At 39.5% G+C, this 14765-nt stretch overlaps 1 protein-coding gene across 3 annotated transcripts; it reads left to right on the top strand.

The window, feature by feature from the left end:
• The first annotated feature begins 51 nt into the window (after nucleotides 1-51).
• IKZF5 (IKAROS family zinc finger 5) lies at nucleotides 52-13866 on the top strand. Of its 3 annotated transcripts, XM_054831156.1 has the most exons (7): nucleotides 168-1292; nucleotides 1444-1475; nucleotides 1825-1890; nucleotides 2764-2858; nucleotides 3172-3335; nucleotides 3635-3817; nucleotides 8560-13866. In XM_054831156.1, the coding sequence occupies exons 5-7, from the start codon at nucleotides 3203-3205 to the stop codon at nucleotides 9501-9503; spliced, it is 1260 nt and encodes a 419-aa protein (XP_054687131.1). In that variant the 5' UTR covers nucleotides 168-1292; nucleotides 1444-1475; nucleotides 1825-1890; nucleotides 2764-2858; nucleotides 3172-3202; the 3' UTR covers nucleotides 9504-13866. The 3 variants fall into 3 exon arrangements, with proteins under 3 accessions (XP_054687128.1, XP_054687131.1, XP_054687130.1); XM_054831153.1 differs by lacking the exons at nucleotides 168-1292; nucleotides 1444-1475 and adding an exon at nucleotides 52-148; XM_054831155.1 differs by having other exon boundaries at nucleotides 168-1475.
• Nucleotides 13867-14765: the final 899 nt, after the last annotated feature.

Raw genomic sequence — 14765 nt, forward strand, 5'->3', positions numbered from 1 at the left:
CCGGTGCGCGCGCAGCGCGGCAACCGGCGGGCCACGCCCCCGGCGCGGTCTCGCGAGGCTGCGGTGGGCCGAGCAGGGCCGCGAGAGGCACAACAAACATGGCGGCGGCGGCGGTGGCGGGCGGCGGCCGCGGCGCGGGGCGGCGGCGGTGAGTAGCGCCCCCTCCCCGCCGACCCCCGCCGTGAGGGGGTAGGGCGGCAGCGCGGCCCGCGATCCCCCGGGGCTGCGGTAGCCGCCGTGACACGCTTGCTCAGCGGCCGCGGGGTCCCCGCTGGGGCCTCCCTTTGACGTGAGGGGGCCGGGCGGCGGGGGCGCCTCGCCGGGGAAGGCTGCTCTCGGCTCCCCGCACGGAGCGGGTGGGCAGCGGCGGGGAGAGGCGGGCGGAGCCGCGCTGACAGGCCGGGAGCGGGGGGTCGGGTCAGGCGGCTCAGCCCCTCGGCTTCTCCCTTGTTTTGAAGCCGGGGACAGACACACAGGTTTACGCGAAGGTCTCCTGTGGCCGTGTCGCTTCCCGCCCACGCGTGAAGGCGGTGGAATCGCGCGGGGGGGGGTGTTCGTACACCGTCTGGCGTGGAGAGGGGGTGGTGGAGCAACCGGCAGTTTCCCGTGGCTGATGACAGGTCGTGGGGCTCGGCCCGGCAGCCGCCAGCGCTGCGAGTCCTCCTCCCCTTCCCACGGCAGAACTCCTCGGGCAGGGCTGGGAGAGAGTTCGGGATCTTCCTCCTTTGCTATGTTAATTTTAAGTTATTTGCCCTGGAAAAGATGAGACTGGGGCAGAGAGATCCCCCTCCCTTTTCCCCCCTTAATTCCTTAAAACAGAACAGGATGCGTGCCTGTGCTTGCAGTCATAGTATTTTATTCCCTTATAATTCCTGCAGTGTGAGTTCTTACTGCGTGTGTTAAGTGACTGGTTTTACTGTGTCTGAATTATTTTCTTTAGCAGAATTCATTAGGCAAAATATTTATAATGCCTTTCATCCCAGCACATCCAGTGGCAATTCTTCGGCAATAAACTTGGTACACATCAGCACCGTAAATAACATTAAATCCAACAGCGTAGAAAATGAGTAACCAGTATTCTACCCATCAGTGTGTAAAGCTGGAGAAGATGTAGTGATCTTGCAGAAAACATAGTGATCTTTGCAGTAAATACTCTGTGTAAGTAGAACTTGAGGAACATCTGGTGTGATCAGCCTATTCAGCACGTGAAACATGAGCTGGTCTGCTCAGGTTTCTAATAATTAGAATTGTATTTACTAGTTTGCGGTAGTGACATAGCAAGCATCTGATCTGTATCCTTCTTCCCTGAAAAAGGGAACTGCTGGTTGTATAGCTAAAAAAATACCACATAAGATTACAAAAAGTTCTTTTGTGCATACAAATGCAGAGGGTTGAAGCGGTTGATACATTTTGGCAATTTACCTACCTTGACACAATAAAAAGCAAGATGAATCTTCTCAAATCGAATCAATGAGGTAAAGAAAGGAAGCTTTATATAGTTGTTCCCCAAAATAATATCTTTTTCCCAATCAGATTTTTAAAATTTTGTGTAATTTTCTTTAAAAATTAAATGTCATTATAAAAGTAATAGATGAAATAAGTTTTTGTGCCTTACACGAAGGGATTCACAGATTCTTCTGTGAAAATATGGACCTTTAGTGTTGTTTCATGTTGAACCATTCAACATTTAGAATGGTTTAATTCTGAATTGTTATTTCTTATTATTAGAATTTGGTGAAAGTTGCCCTGGTCAGTACTCTGTATTGTCCTATACTTATCTTCCATATCTTTAATTCATATCCTCATATCTTTGTTTTATTGCAGGAGACACCAACAAATGGAACACAAATTAACTTAAGCCTATACGAGGCTGGTGACATCCGAAAGAGGGTAGGGAAAACTGTTACCTAAAGACACATTCAAAACTAACTTAGTGGTGATTATAATGATAGGTGAGCACAATTAGGTATGATGCGAAAGAACATACTTGTCTGGATGCCAAAAATGAACTAATGCATGTAACTAACTTTGAAAATATAGGAGAATGTGTTTAAATGTGGTCTTGAACTCAGGACTTGAGTTTTTGTAGGTCACCTAATGTTTTGTTTAGTAGCTATTGGAAAACAAAAATATATTCTTATTAGAAATGTAGCATTATAAATGATTTCTGATTATAATCTCCAGGAATAATAACGTGAGTGACTCATTGTCCTCTTTCCAACTGAATCCGAAGTTCTGTTTTCACAAATTTATTGCAAATTGAGACTCTAGAGGTTTGCCATTTACAGTCCCAGAAAAGAGCATGACCAATGACTTCTAGTGAATATTTTTATTATTTCAATGCAAAATAATGAAGTGGATCAAGACTTTTATGCAGGATAGGAAACTAAAATTTTGGGAGAACTATGAAATGCTGCTTTCTATACGGCTTCTTTCCATCTTTGCTAATCAGTGACACATTCAGTTGGTTTCCCAACATTTCATTTGCCATAACTGACAACTCTGGGATTTTTTTGGAGTCACATGTTCACCAGAGAAACTACTCAAATGATCAGTGAGGTTAGAAGTAGCTTTCAGTGAGATACATAAAGAAGTAGATGCAGTCTTTGAAAAGATTTTGCTGGAAGTGTAATTGTTTTAATAAAACTTATAGCAGTAGAGTGTTAGAACCTGTCTTTCAAAACATAGATGTTTTTTCAAGTTTCTTTCTTAAAACTCAAGTGGGTTGAGAAGAATAATGGACTTACATTTTTTTCCATTCAGGGAAAGTTGAGAAGCTGTGCTCTGCACCTTCTGTCTGATCTGTTGGGAGTACATTTTGGAGCATGTTTGCTACTTAGCAGGGAACTAAAATTCAGGTATGATCCATTTAAAAAAAAAAAAAAGCAAGTTGATTTTTATTATTATGTCATTTTATCCAATTTGATATTGTCCTTATGTTACTGTTGCTGAAAACAGTTTCCCCAGCAATATGTTTTGTGATTTTAATGAGTTAAAAATTCTAAAAATAATATTCTTAATGTTGTCAATTTGTGGATTGAGTTATGCTGTATGATAAAAGTAATCCTTCACTTAAAAAAAACAAACAACAAAAAACAAAAACCAAACTTGTTTTTATGAATGCATTCAAATTCAATGACACTTGTGATTTGAAAATATTTTTCCTTCTAGGCACAAGAGGTTGTAAACGTAAAGAGTGAATATGGGTGAAAAGAAGCCAGAACCTTTGGACTTTGTAAAAGATTTTCAGGAATATCTTACACAGCAGACTCACCATGTAAATATGATTTCTGGATCGGTTAGTGGAGACAAAGAAGCAGAGACTCTTCAGGGAGGTAAGCTAATTTTGGCACTAACAAATTTTTTTTTTTTTTTTTTTTTGAGAATGACTGTACTGTTTATGTTCCAGATAATTATGCAGACTACTACAATTGTATGGAAGCATTTCTGATAGTCGTTTTCACATCACAAAAGATGTTTATGTACTTTGGTTTTAATCAGGGTTTGTTCGTATAGTTCTGTATATTTGAAGACCAAGGGCACAGAGAAGTAAACGATATATGGCATATTCTTACAGCACAATAGGTCGTATCTCACTGATTCTTGACGTAAATCTCTGTTACATTATACACAGCTGGGACAGAAGGTGATCAGAATGGTCTGGATCATCCTTCTGTTGAAGTTTCACTGGATGAAAACTCAGGAATGTTAGTGGATGGATTTGAAAGGACATTTGATGGAAAGTTAAAGTGTCGATACTGCAACTATGCCAGCAAAGGAACAGCACGGCTCATAGAACATATCAGAATTCATACAGGTATGAAATATTCTGCAGTACTTTGCTGTGAAGCATTGTGGGGATATTAACTCAATGTTATGATTTGCATGTGAGGAGTTGGCATCTTCAAGCAGTGTGATACTTCTTAGAATTACTCAACAATTAGAACTGGTTTTTGGGAGTTTTTAATAGACTATTTATAAAGGTGTGCCATATACCTATTTAAATCATGCAGCTTCCAACTTCCATTTATTATTGCAGACTACTGAATTTGAAGTAACTATAAATGGGAATAAAGTTTAGCATGAAAGCATCAGTGTAAACTGAAGCAAGGAGTTTTTCCCTGCTAATCAGAAAAGTGAAAAATGTACGTGCTGCCACACGGAGATTTATAGTGGCTTTTCTTTGATGTCTTGCTATGAAAATATTCCTGTTTTGCACAACATTCTAGATGTGGAAGTACAAAACATAGTAATAAGAAGAAAGTTTTCTTATTGGTAGAGTATTCAAATGTGAGGGCATATCATCAAATAAGTGATTGATACCAGTAAGGAAAAGAAAAAAATAACTTACTGTGGCTTGTTTAAGCGCATTTGCCCCTGTTGGTTTTATAAAGCTGAAAAGCAAAGCTCTCAATAAAGGTGAGAATTTTCTAAACTGTTCATAAAGTCAGCTCCAACTTCTTGGCAAATGAGAGAAAACAAATGAAAGGTCTGTGTGAAATCTTGACTTTGGTGCCTGCTGAGTGTATTACACCGATACAGAAGACTTTATGGCTATTAACTAGAGTAATAAGAAAAAAAATTGTATTCTGCAAAGAATGGAATTTTTGATAGGTTTCCAGTCTGGTATGGACTGTCACAAAACTTTTTCAGTGGTCTTGGGTAGGTGTCATTCTGGGACTCACTTTGAAGCAAACATGTTGTAACCTGGATGTGATTGTAGCTCTCTTGAGGTACGGTTATTGTTAGTCAGATTCTCACTTTGCTGTGAACCATTGCTTCTACGCAGTAACTCCCAGGAAATATTTTGAGGAGGTCAGTGTTCCTTGCACGTGCCCTGCAGTGTTGGCTTGTTTCAATAAAGCGTAATGGGATAGAAAATGGCAACCAACTAGAAATCAAAGAGTTCTGAGGTTCAGACTCTGAAGATCTTGTAAATTCTCTTGTGCTACCGTGAGCTACCTCTGTGTGTAGCTGTTGCTGTTTTCAAATTCCCTGTGGAAATTTCGTGTAGTTCCAACAGTGGAAAAAATACTATGGCTTGTGTACCTGCATTTGACACAGCGTTAATGCCATGGCTTGCTTCAGATCTGCAAAGCAACAGTGTGTTTTGGAGCATTTTTTTTGGTCTAGTTTTTCATAAAGCAGTTACGGCTTCACCTACCATTTGTCTCATGGTATGTGGACGAGAGATATTTTTCTTTTAACAGATTTATTCTGTGCAGTGCTATTTCTGAGCTTGTGAAATGAAGGTCATATAGTGGGAAAAACTGTACCGATGACTTACACAGTTCATTTTTAAATTGTACTTACAGATGCAGAAGTAACATCAACTTTAAAATTTCATGTCTTTTCAGTAGCATATAGCTATTGCCATCTAAAAACTTGCATCCCCAAGCCCACAGTTACTACTGGCCAGTTGTCAACATGAGCAGATGGACTGCTAGAGCTGTGACGGGAGACATAAATTGCTACTACATGTTGGTATTGTGTGTTTGCTGATTCTTGAGATGTTTTTGATGTCTTTGGTGTGCATGGGGTTTCTCAGAATGACTGAAATAGTGTGTTGTTACTTAATATCAAATGTCATAAATTTTAGCCATAGTAGAGAGCAAAAAATCAAATCTTCTGTAAGTATCAAAATGTGGGTATTGCTATAGGGTCAGCGTTCCTTCTCTTGCTCTAGGAAGTTGCCTACCTTTTTTATGCACTCAGATCCTAGGTTAACAGTTCATTGGTTTTCTCAGAATACTTCTTATCCTGCTGCTACTTTAAGAAGTAGAGGTTGATAAGTGGCTAAAGGTAGCAGAACAATTCCTGCTGCAGATTGCTACCGTTTCAGCATGGTTGCAGCATAATATATGCAAAAGCAAGAAAGATTCCAACCAAAAATTGAGATGCTCAGAAATGTCCTCAAAAATGTCTGACCCAATGGTCATTATTCATAAGCAAACATTCCATAAGCTACACAAATTCGGTTTTTAGGGCAAAGCATAATACTTTGGGTTTGTGCCTTGACTAACATTTTGAATTGTTTCTCATGGTCGTAGTATATGATATCCTTAGCATTATACCAGAAGAACGGAGCTTTACGTGCGGGATGACTGTTGTCTCAGTGCTGCTGCAAGTATTCCTGTTATTAGAGGGTATCTGCATGACTCATTGATCAAAGAAACTTTCACAAAGGTGCTAGGAGAAGGTAGCCAGACCAAAGGCACACATCACTCTACTGAAAATCATGCAGTCTGAATTACTTCTGTTTCCAAAAGCTAGCTCACGGTGAGAGGGGGGATACACGGGGGGTATCAGCCTACTGTCAGTCAAAGAGCTTCAGCAATTTCAACACACATTCACACAGTGAACTCTTTACAGCCAAATTACTGGTTCAAACCTGTCTGATGCCTCATGAAATGCCAGTATAATGATAACAGTTCATATCCCTATACCAATCTGTTCAGTTTTATAATGTAGAGAAGAATCTCAGGCTGCCAGTGGCCTTTTTGTTTTCTGTATAGTTCCCCCTTTGCCTTTTTACAATATATTTCATGTCCTTAATTTTAATACAGCGCTGCATGGTGCCCTGATGGCAACACCTTAATGGCTCTTCAGAAAGCCCTGCTTTGTTTCTTTCTACAGAGGCAGAGAACTCCAGAACAAGGAAGGGTTTTTTTTTGTTTGGTTTTCTTGTTTTTTACACTTAAGGGCAAGGAGATCCAAGACCTGAGTGTCGTTTTGCTCAGAAGCGTGGTGGGGAAGTGCAGCAAAGGGCCAAGAGATGGATTGCATGGACTAGGAAGGCTCAGAGTGACTGAATCAGCATTAAAATAGGGAAGTGATAGCTGACTAGTAGCCTCAGAGCAATGTCAGTAAACAGATAATGCATCCTGGATAACACGCAAGTGCAGCAAGGTATCTGCCAAAGTAATTATGACCCAGGCATGATCATGCAATCATTATTAAGGGCGACTTACTGCAGAATCAACTTCATGCTGAGTCTGACAGGAGTATAATTAGTAGTTCACCAGCTGTGTTGTATTAAGGGCATGCAACATGGGATGCAAATTGTTCTCTCTGTGTAACCGGTTTAGAATGAAATAAGACCATTCAGATCATCAAGTTCTTTGTGAATGCAGGGAGTTTGTCAGTCTTTTGACATTGTTGTTTGTACCAAATCTCCAGATCTTTACACGTGTGTGTGTATATAGAGAGTGCGTATACATGCTTATGGAGAAATCATGGTTTCAGTTGGTGCAAATAAGGTACCTAGAGGTATCACAAAAATTGCTTTCTTTCCTCTTGAAGAGCCAGTGATGAAGGAAAAAAAAGTAATCTTCCATTCAGTATCCCAGGTTGTGATTCCAAACTGTGGGATGCTCAACATGAGAAGGGCTTTCTGTGTCAGTCACATGCCATCTTGTGGGGCCTGTACAGCGCTTGCAGCGTAGCGGTGGCCCTCGCTGCATTCCATCTCTGGCTTTTACAGTTGTTTTAGATGGATTTTGAAAGCCACAAAACAGATGTATTGCCCTGTATTTAAAATAGTAGAAAATGCTTCAAAAACCGCATAAAGATTGAAGAGGAGGAGCCCACTCACATTTTTTTTTGAGTCTGTCATGCTGTGTGGCAAGAGAATCAGTTGCACAACAGTGATTTAGAAATTGCCCTGGCATTCTAGATAGCAAGATAAGATGCTGTTTCATTTCAGCACCTGAACATGCATCAGATCCTTCAAGTCTTTCTAACATTGCAGACTTGGATCTAAAATCTGCTAAAAGATCAGTCTGAAAGGAAAATCAGAAGTCCCAAAGTATTATGTTACATATGTGTTGGCCTGTAATTACGTTTGAAAGTTTTCTAAGTACTTTTAGAAGTGTTAATGTGAATATCTCTAACTGTCATTTAATAGAATAGCAATGTTCTACCTATCAGAAAGAAGACTATCTGGTACTGCCATGTCTGAGAGAGCACACAGCAGTCCAAGAATTACCTGGCTTTTGTTTTCTTTAATAACTCTTTAGCCACAGGATCCTTTTTCAAAATTCTGTTCTTGAGTAGGTGCGTGTGTATGTGAGTTGTTTAGATAATAGCTCCAGGATGTTTAACAGTAGGAATGTTTGGAAGATATCAAAAGGATACTCTCCGTCAACGTTTAAACACAGTTATCATTAAGAATGATTATATTTTTGGTGGTGCAGACACTCCTGTGGCCAACTGCTTATGTGCTTTATAGGTGAGGTAGAGTATGGATCCAGTTAAGAGCACCACGCAGACATCATTGCATGCAGTTCTTGGCATCATTGCTGCAATTCCTAGTCAGGTTATCTGTTAGGCTAATTCTGCTCACATTTTTTTTCTTGTGCTTACTATCACTTGGGTGAGGCAGAAATGTCTAAATTTACTCCACTCTTCCCCAAATACCCAGCTGAACTCAAGACTAGCAGTGACTCTGAAGCTGAACTGTTTGATTAGGAGCTCCTGGTTAGCTACTTTCTGTTCCATGAAAAGCCTTTTTCAAGCACTCCATGAGATGCTATAGTATAATCTATTTTAATTTTCCAGGTGAGAAGCCACACAGATGCCATTTGTGTCCCTTTGCATCAGCTTACGAACGTCACCTGGAAGCTCACATGCGATCACATACTGGTGAAAAACCATACAAATGTGAATTGTGTTCCTTTCGCTGCAGTGACAGAAGCAACTTATCTCACCACCGCAGGCGCAAACATAAAATGGTGCCTATCAAGGGTACAAGGTCTTCCCTAAGCAGCAAGAAAATGTGGGGGGTTTTGCAGAAGAAGACCAGCAATTTGGGGTACAGCAGAAGAGCATTAATTAATTTGAGTCCACCTTCCATGGTGGTTCAGAAACCAGACTACCTTAATGATTTCACTCATGAAATCCCAAATATCCAGACTGAAGCGTATGAGAGCATGACAAAAACAACCCAGAGTAGTGGGTTGCCACGAGATCCACAGGACCTGATGGTAGATAATCCTTTAAACCAGCTCTCTACGTTAGCTGGACAGTTATCTAGCTTGCCACCTGAAAACCAAAATCCAGCCTCTCCTGACGTCGTTTCCTGCCAAGATGAAAAGCCTTTCATGATACAGCAGCCTGCTGCACCTGCAGTAGTTTCAGCTGTGTCAGCAAATATCCCTCAAAGTTCATCTCCAACCAGCCCAGATCCGCGGCCTACACACAATCAAAGGAACTATAGTCCTGTGGCAGGTCCCAGCAGTGATCGCAGCGCCCACACCAGTACTCCCAGCATAAGTAACAGTCAACCAAGCACTCCAGCTCCCACCCTTCCAGTTCAGGACCCTCAGCTTCTGCATCACTGCCAACACTGTGACATGTACTTTGCGGACAATATCCTTTATACGATTCACATGGGATGTCATGGATTTGAAAATCCTTTTCAGTGCAACATATGTGGGTGTAAGTGTAAAAATAAGTATGACTTTGCTTGCCATTTTGCAAGAGGCCAACATAGTCAACATTGACTGAGAACACGCTTTCATTTAGTTTTTTAACATATTACAGTATATTTTTCATACTTGTTGAAGGAAAGCTTGCACATTCCCATAAGGAATATTCATATGAATCAATTCGACAAAGGAGGCAAATTTATTTGTATGTTGTCGTAAAACTTGCCAGGGAAATTTTGTATAAGATGTGGTGGTTATTTTATATGTAGCCTTTCAAAAAAGCTGAGAGAGTGCTGTAAGAGATGGAATGCATTTACATGCTTTCGTTGCAAAATTTAAGTTGCTTGCACTTAATCCCAATAAACATTCTACAAATGTAGAAGCAGAGCACGTGTCCCGAAACATAGGATGCAATTATCGGACTATTTACTAGGCAAGACAAAAATATATTAACCATAAAATATGAAAGGTTAATACAATGACACACATGGTTTCTTTGGAGACATACTTACCCTTAAAAATTTAGCTACTCTAAACTGGGAAAACAAACAGAAGCAACTTTCACATACAAATACAATTTGATGTAAAACTTGCTCTAATCTGATAACGGTTAATAATAAGCTTTTGCTTAGTATAGTCTAAAACTTCATGCTAGGGCTCAAACACTAATTTAACTGTTATTTTTAAAACTCCACAAAACTAGAAGAGAACAGGTTATTGTGAATGAAACTGTGGTAGGAAAAAAGAGTGAGTTAAAAGCTTGTCATTCACTAGTTACACAAAGGAAAAATTAAACATGACACCTTATTTTAAACTACACTTACCAAAATTTTACATGTCGTTCTTTTTAAAATGAGGTAATTTTTAAACAGTCATAATAAAGAGCTTGTAGAACTAATATATATTCCGTGAGATTTTTTAACTGCCTTAAACTAATTTGTACAGATATTTAAAATTTGCACAATTAGACTTCTGTCTTGCTGATAGAAGTTCTAATAGAAACAAACAAGAGGTTTACAAATTAAAAATCGTTTGTTCAGTTTTATCTCGGGCCAAGCTACAGCTGATAGGTTGCCTGTATGTTTGAAAGTTGAATAATCTAGTTTATTGTAAACTTCAGTGAACTTGGAAGTTGGTTTGTCTTGTCCCCTCCGCCAGATTTGTTGTCCTTTTGGTGTGCTAGAAATCAGGGGAAGGGCTTCTGGGTTTTCTGAACTGTTCGTGTAGGAGACGGGCAAAGGAATACTGGCTGATGACATTTGAAGTCATTGTGATGAAGAATTGTAGGTGGCAAGTGGTAACTAAAGATGTACATAAAGTCATTGCACATGGGTTTTTTTTTTGTTTTTTTATACAGTACATCTTACTTTAGAAGCACCTAGGTGGACAGGCACTTTAATATAAACCTAAATAAAACATCCTAGCAAGATTAATAAAAGCTCTTAATGTGCTACACAGGAATTTGTAATGTTTCAAAAAGTGAAGAACTGTTACTTTTCCCATACTTAGACATGCACTTTTACCTTAGTTTGTCTTACTTGAGGCAAATTAAAGCTTCCCTTATGTATTCTCCTTTTACTATCAGCAAAATATGGCAGCAAATATGTTTTGTTAAAAGCAGGAAGATTTTATTAATGTTCTGCAAGTCAGAGGTTGGAATCAGAATAGCAAATGTTTGGCTTATTCAAATTTATACTATTATAGGAGCTAAAGCTTCCTGAAGCCAATGGAAAAACTTAAAATTACTTCAGTGTAAGGTCAACGCAGGAAAAACCACCCTTCTGAGAATTTTAGCTTCAGAAGTAATTTTTACTTTAATGAATTCAAAATTTGGGAACCGAATATCTTTCTGTCTACCTAAGTTACCTGCTGTTGAATTTTCTGTGCTTAAGTAACCTGTTGAAGGAACTGGATTCTTGGCTGCACATAGTCTTGTAGTAAAGAGGTCAAAAATATGCTGTTGAAGTATCTCCGATGTAGTGAAGATGAATGGTAACACACTATCACTCCTAAAAATGTTTTTTGTTTCAGGCCTGGTGGCCTGAAATCCATTTCAGTGGATTTGTAAAACAGAATGTAATTTCCATTTTTTATAATGGCACTCTTTATAATGCCAAAATAGCTCTTTGTTGCTTTATACTTTTAAAATTTATTTTATAAGCAAAGCGGCAACTCTGTATGCATAAACATAGAGTGTCCTTTATTTTAAGGACTAAAAAATTGACTGAGCTGGAATCCAGTTGGAAGTTACTGCTCCTGTACAGGTTTTGTAACATGATGCTTCCAGTCAAAGAATAATGTAAAAACGATAGTGCTCTCTTCATCACATATCGATGCATTCTAAAAATCTAAATTTGGCTAAAATACGATACTAGAACTACAAACGTCATTGTTAAACACATTACATTAAACATTACAGTTAGTAATTTATAGAGGTAATTTTCCTTGCCTTTTGATAGACGATGTAAACTTTTATTCCTAGGCTCCAGCAATGCCAAGGAAACTTCTGGAACGGTGGTGCTCCAAGGAGCACCTTCCAATCCTGAATGGTGCCGATCACAGCAGCCAAGTTCTCCTTGGTTTGTGGCTCCAGCCTTTCTCCCTTAACTCCAGCGTGCACAAATGTTAGAGATTTCATCCTTTCATTCTGTTTATGTGGTTTCTGATCCGTTAGGACTTTCATTGGCAGTGCCTGTAAACATTACAGTCTTGTCTTTTTGTGTTGGCTCATGGCTTGACGATTTAGAAAAAGGACTTCTGAACTGTGGTGCCCCTGAACGAAATTTTAGGTAGGAGTATAGTTAGGTCTCTCACAGAGGGAGCTGGTAGCAAGAGGAAGCCTGCGTGATCTTAGTGAAAAGGGGCCCTCCTTGAGGAGAGGATCTTCTTTTGCAGGGAAACGTATGTTCTTAATAATAGAACTCGGTATGAAAAAAATCTAACCCCAAACCTTGCAAATTGTTGTTTAGAAGTATTTTAATACTGCTGACTTAATACCATTGTTTCTGCTTCGAAGTATTGAAGGAAAAGAAAATTAGCTTTAACATCTATGAACCATTGAACAATGATAAAACTATTTTCCCTTCTTTACTTGTGCAAGCTCCCATTTGCAGGGGGTTTTTTAGGTGGCAGCGGGCTTCAGTATTCATCCCTCGATTCTGCCACCAGGTCCGTGGGGTGGATCCCTGCGGAATAACTAGTCCTCCACAGAGGTTCACCCTCCGGACAAGGATTCTTTTCAACATAATACCATGTGTTCAGTTGTGCCAAACTGTACCCTGACTATACCTGTTTCCTTCTGTCTGCTGAGTAGGTTTGGAAGGTTTATTTTCATATTTGTTTTTCATAATATTGTACATACTATTTACTGTAATTTAAAGGCCAGAATTAGTACTGGAAAGTTGTTTTAGAGTACGATCCTGACGATTCCCTTGCACAAGCAGGCCTTACTCAGAGTCAATGTGGGATACTTGTCAGGAATTGTGGGACTGAGTCCTTGGTTAGTAGGACTTTTCATGTTGAGTTCTCTAGGTGCTACACTGCACTAACTTGGTTTTTAAAAAAACCCAAATCCTTATATTATAAGGTGGTGATCAGCATTTTAACTTTATTAACAGGGAAGTTTGGGAATGAGCTGAAATTTTTCCATAGCTTGACTCTGTTAAGTTCTGTAGTTGCAAAACATTAACTTTGTGGGGTTTTTTATTGTAACAGGCTGTTTTATAGATTTGTTGACATTTTTAACATGCACTATTTATAGTAACTCTTAATACAGACTTATTGAGACTGAATATTCCAGTGAACATGCAAGTATTAGACTGAAGATCTTGGTAGATTACCTCAGTTAATACTTAAACCAACTGTGAAGCAGCTAATAGGGAAAAAATAGTTGGTTTTTTCACAGATACGTTTAGATGAAGAGGATTTTGACATAAAATGTTGATTGGCATTTTAACATAAAACTCAGTGCTGGAAGACACGTTCCAAGAGCATTTCCTAGCAAAACGATCTGTTGCTATTCGTTTTGTTCTGGAATGTTTTGGGGGTTTGCCTGTTTGGTTTTTATTTCTTTTTGACGAAGGGAATGTAATTTAGAAGTCTTCACTGGCAAGTTTTCTATTAATTTTAAGCTTCTTTGAAAATCTATGGCAAATGGATGTTCTGCTGCAGGAAATCTATTCCCTGCTGAAGCATTTTTCATTGAGCAGTCTTTGTGTATGTGCTTCTAAGTACCTGCTTTGTTAATAATATGTATTTCAGTGTAAAGAGCATATTTTGTATGCAAAAAAAACCTGTTAGAGTTGTAAAAATAAATTTTATTGTGTAGTGAATGTTTTCAGATGACAAGGTTAATTCTGAAATAACTCGACTATATCTAGTGTAGTTCATGTCGTGAAGCTTTGCTTTTGTAAGATACGAATAAAATAACTTTCTAATTAAGTCTCGTTAATTCTTAATTGAGCATGCTTCAACACATGGAAGTGGTGAACTGCTCCTGACTAGCTGTGGTCTAGATATGGTAAGGAAGATAAGCTTACCGTTTGGGTAAGCAAAGAACATGGTATTTATGTTTCAGTCTGCTTAATTTGAAAACAATTGATTTTAGAGCTGAACCAAGACACTCTCTAACTCCTTTTCACTGTTAATTTTTCACATTTGGTCATTTTCCAAGTACTTTGTTTCTTCATACTCATATTTCATTATCAAAAGTGCTTGTATGTCTGAAATCAGAGGTCTTACCAGGGTAAGGTGGTTGTTACTGCATACGGAACTTCTGTGTATGTTGTTAGCAACTCTGAAGCAGCACCAAACTTTCTCCTACATGAGTGTGTATGTGCTTGCAAGTCTCCAGACCCTTACTTTATCCGCATCTCACGTTTCTTGTTCTTTGCAAAGTTTCTGTTTGAGTCAAGCAGAGTAACCAAGAGCCTGACCTAAAAAAAGGCACTAGGGGAAATTAAAGCAGGATTTGGGCGGAACTCGGGTGCTGACATCCCTACTTTAGACACTGTGGTTTATCATCAACCCACCTCATGCTCGAAATGCTGAACTCCCATCTCACTACTTATACCTTCCCAGGCATGTATTCTCTGGAAGCACTCAGCTACCCCGGTGACAGAGCGGAGCAGGTCACCACCCACAGTCCTCTCCAGAACCTCAGCTAAAGGCGGCTCCAGGAAAGCTGATCCAGCTTGGAGTCAGTCCCGTTGTAGGCAAGGAATAGAACTGGAGGACTTCCAGGTGTTCCTCCTAGGCTAATGTGTTCTGTGATTGCGAGATTTAAAATCTAAGGATGGTTTGTTGTTGGCTTGATCTTCAAAGTCAAGCGCAGTGCAG

Source organism: Grus americana, chromosome 7 (genome assembly GCF_028858705.1).
Source record: "Grus americana isolate bGruAme1 chromosome 7, bGruAme1.mat, whole genome shotgun sequence".
Classification (NCBI taxonomy): Eukaryota; Metazoa; Chordata; class Aves; order Gruiformes; family Gruidae; genus Grus; species Grus americana.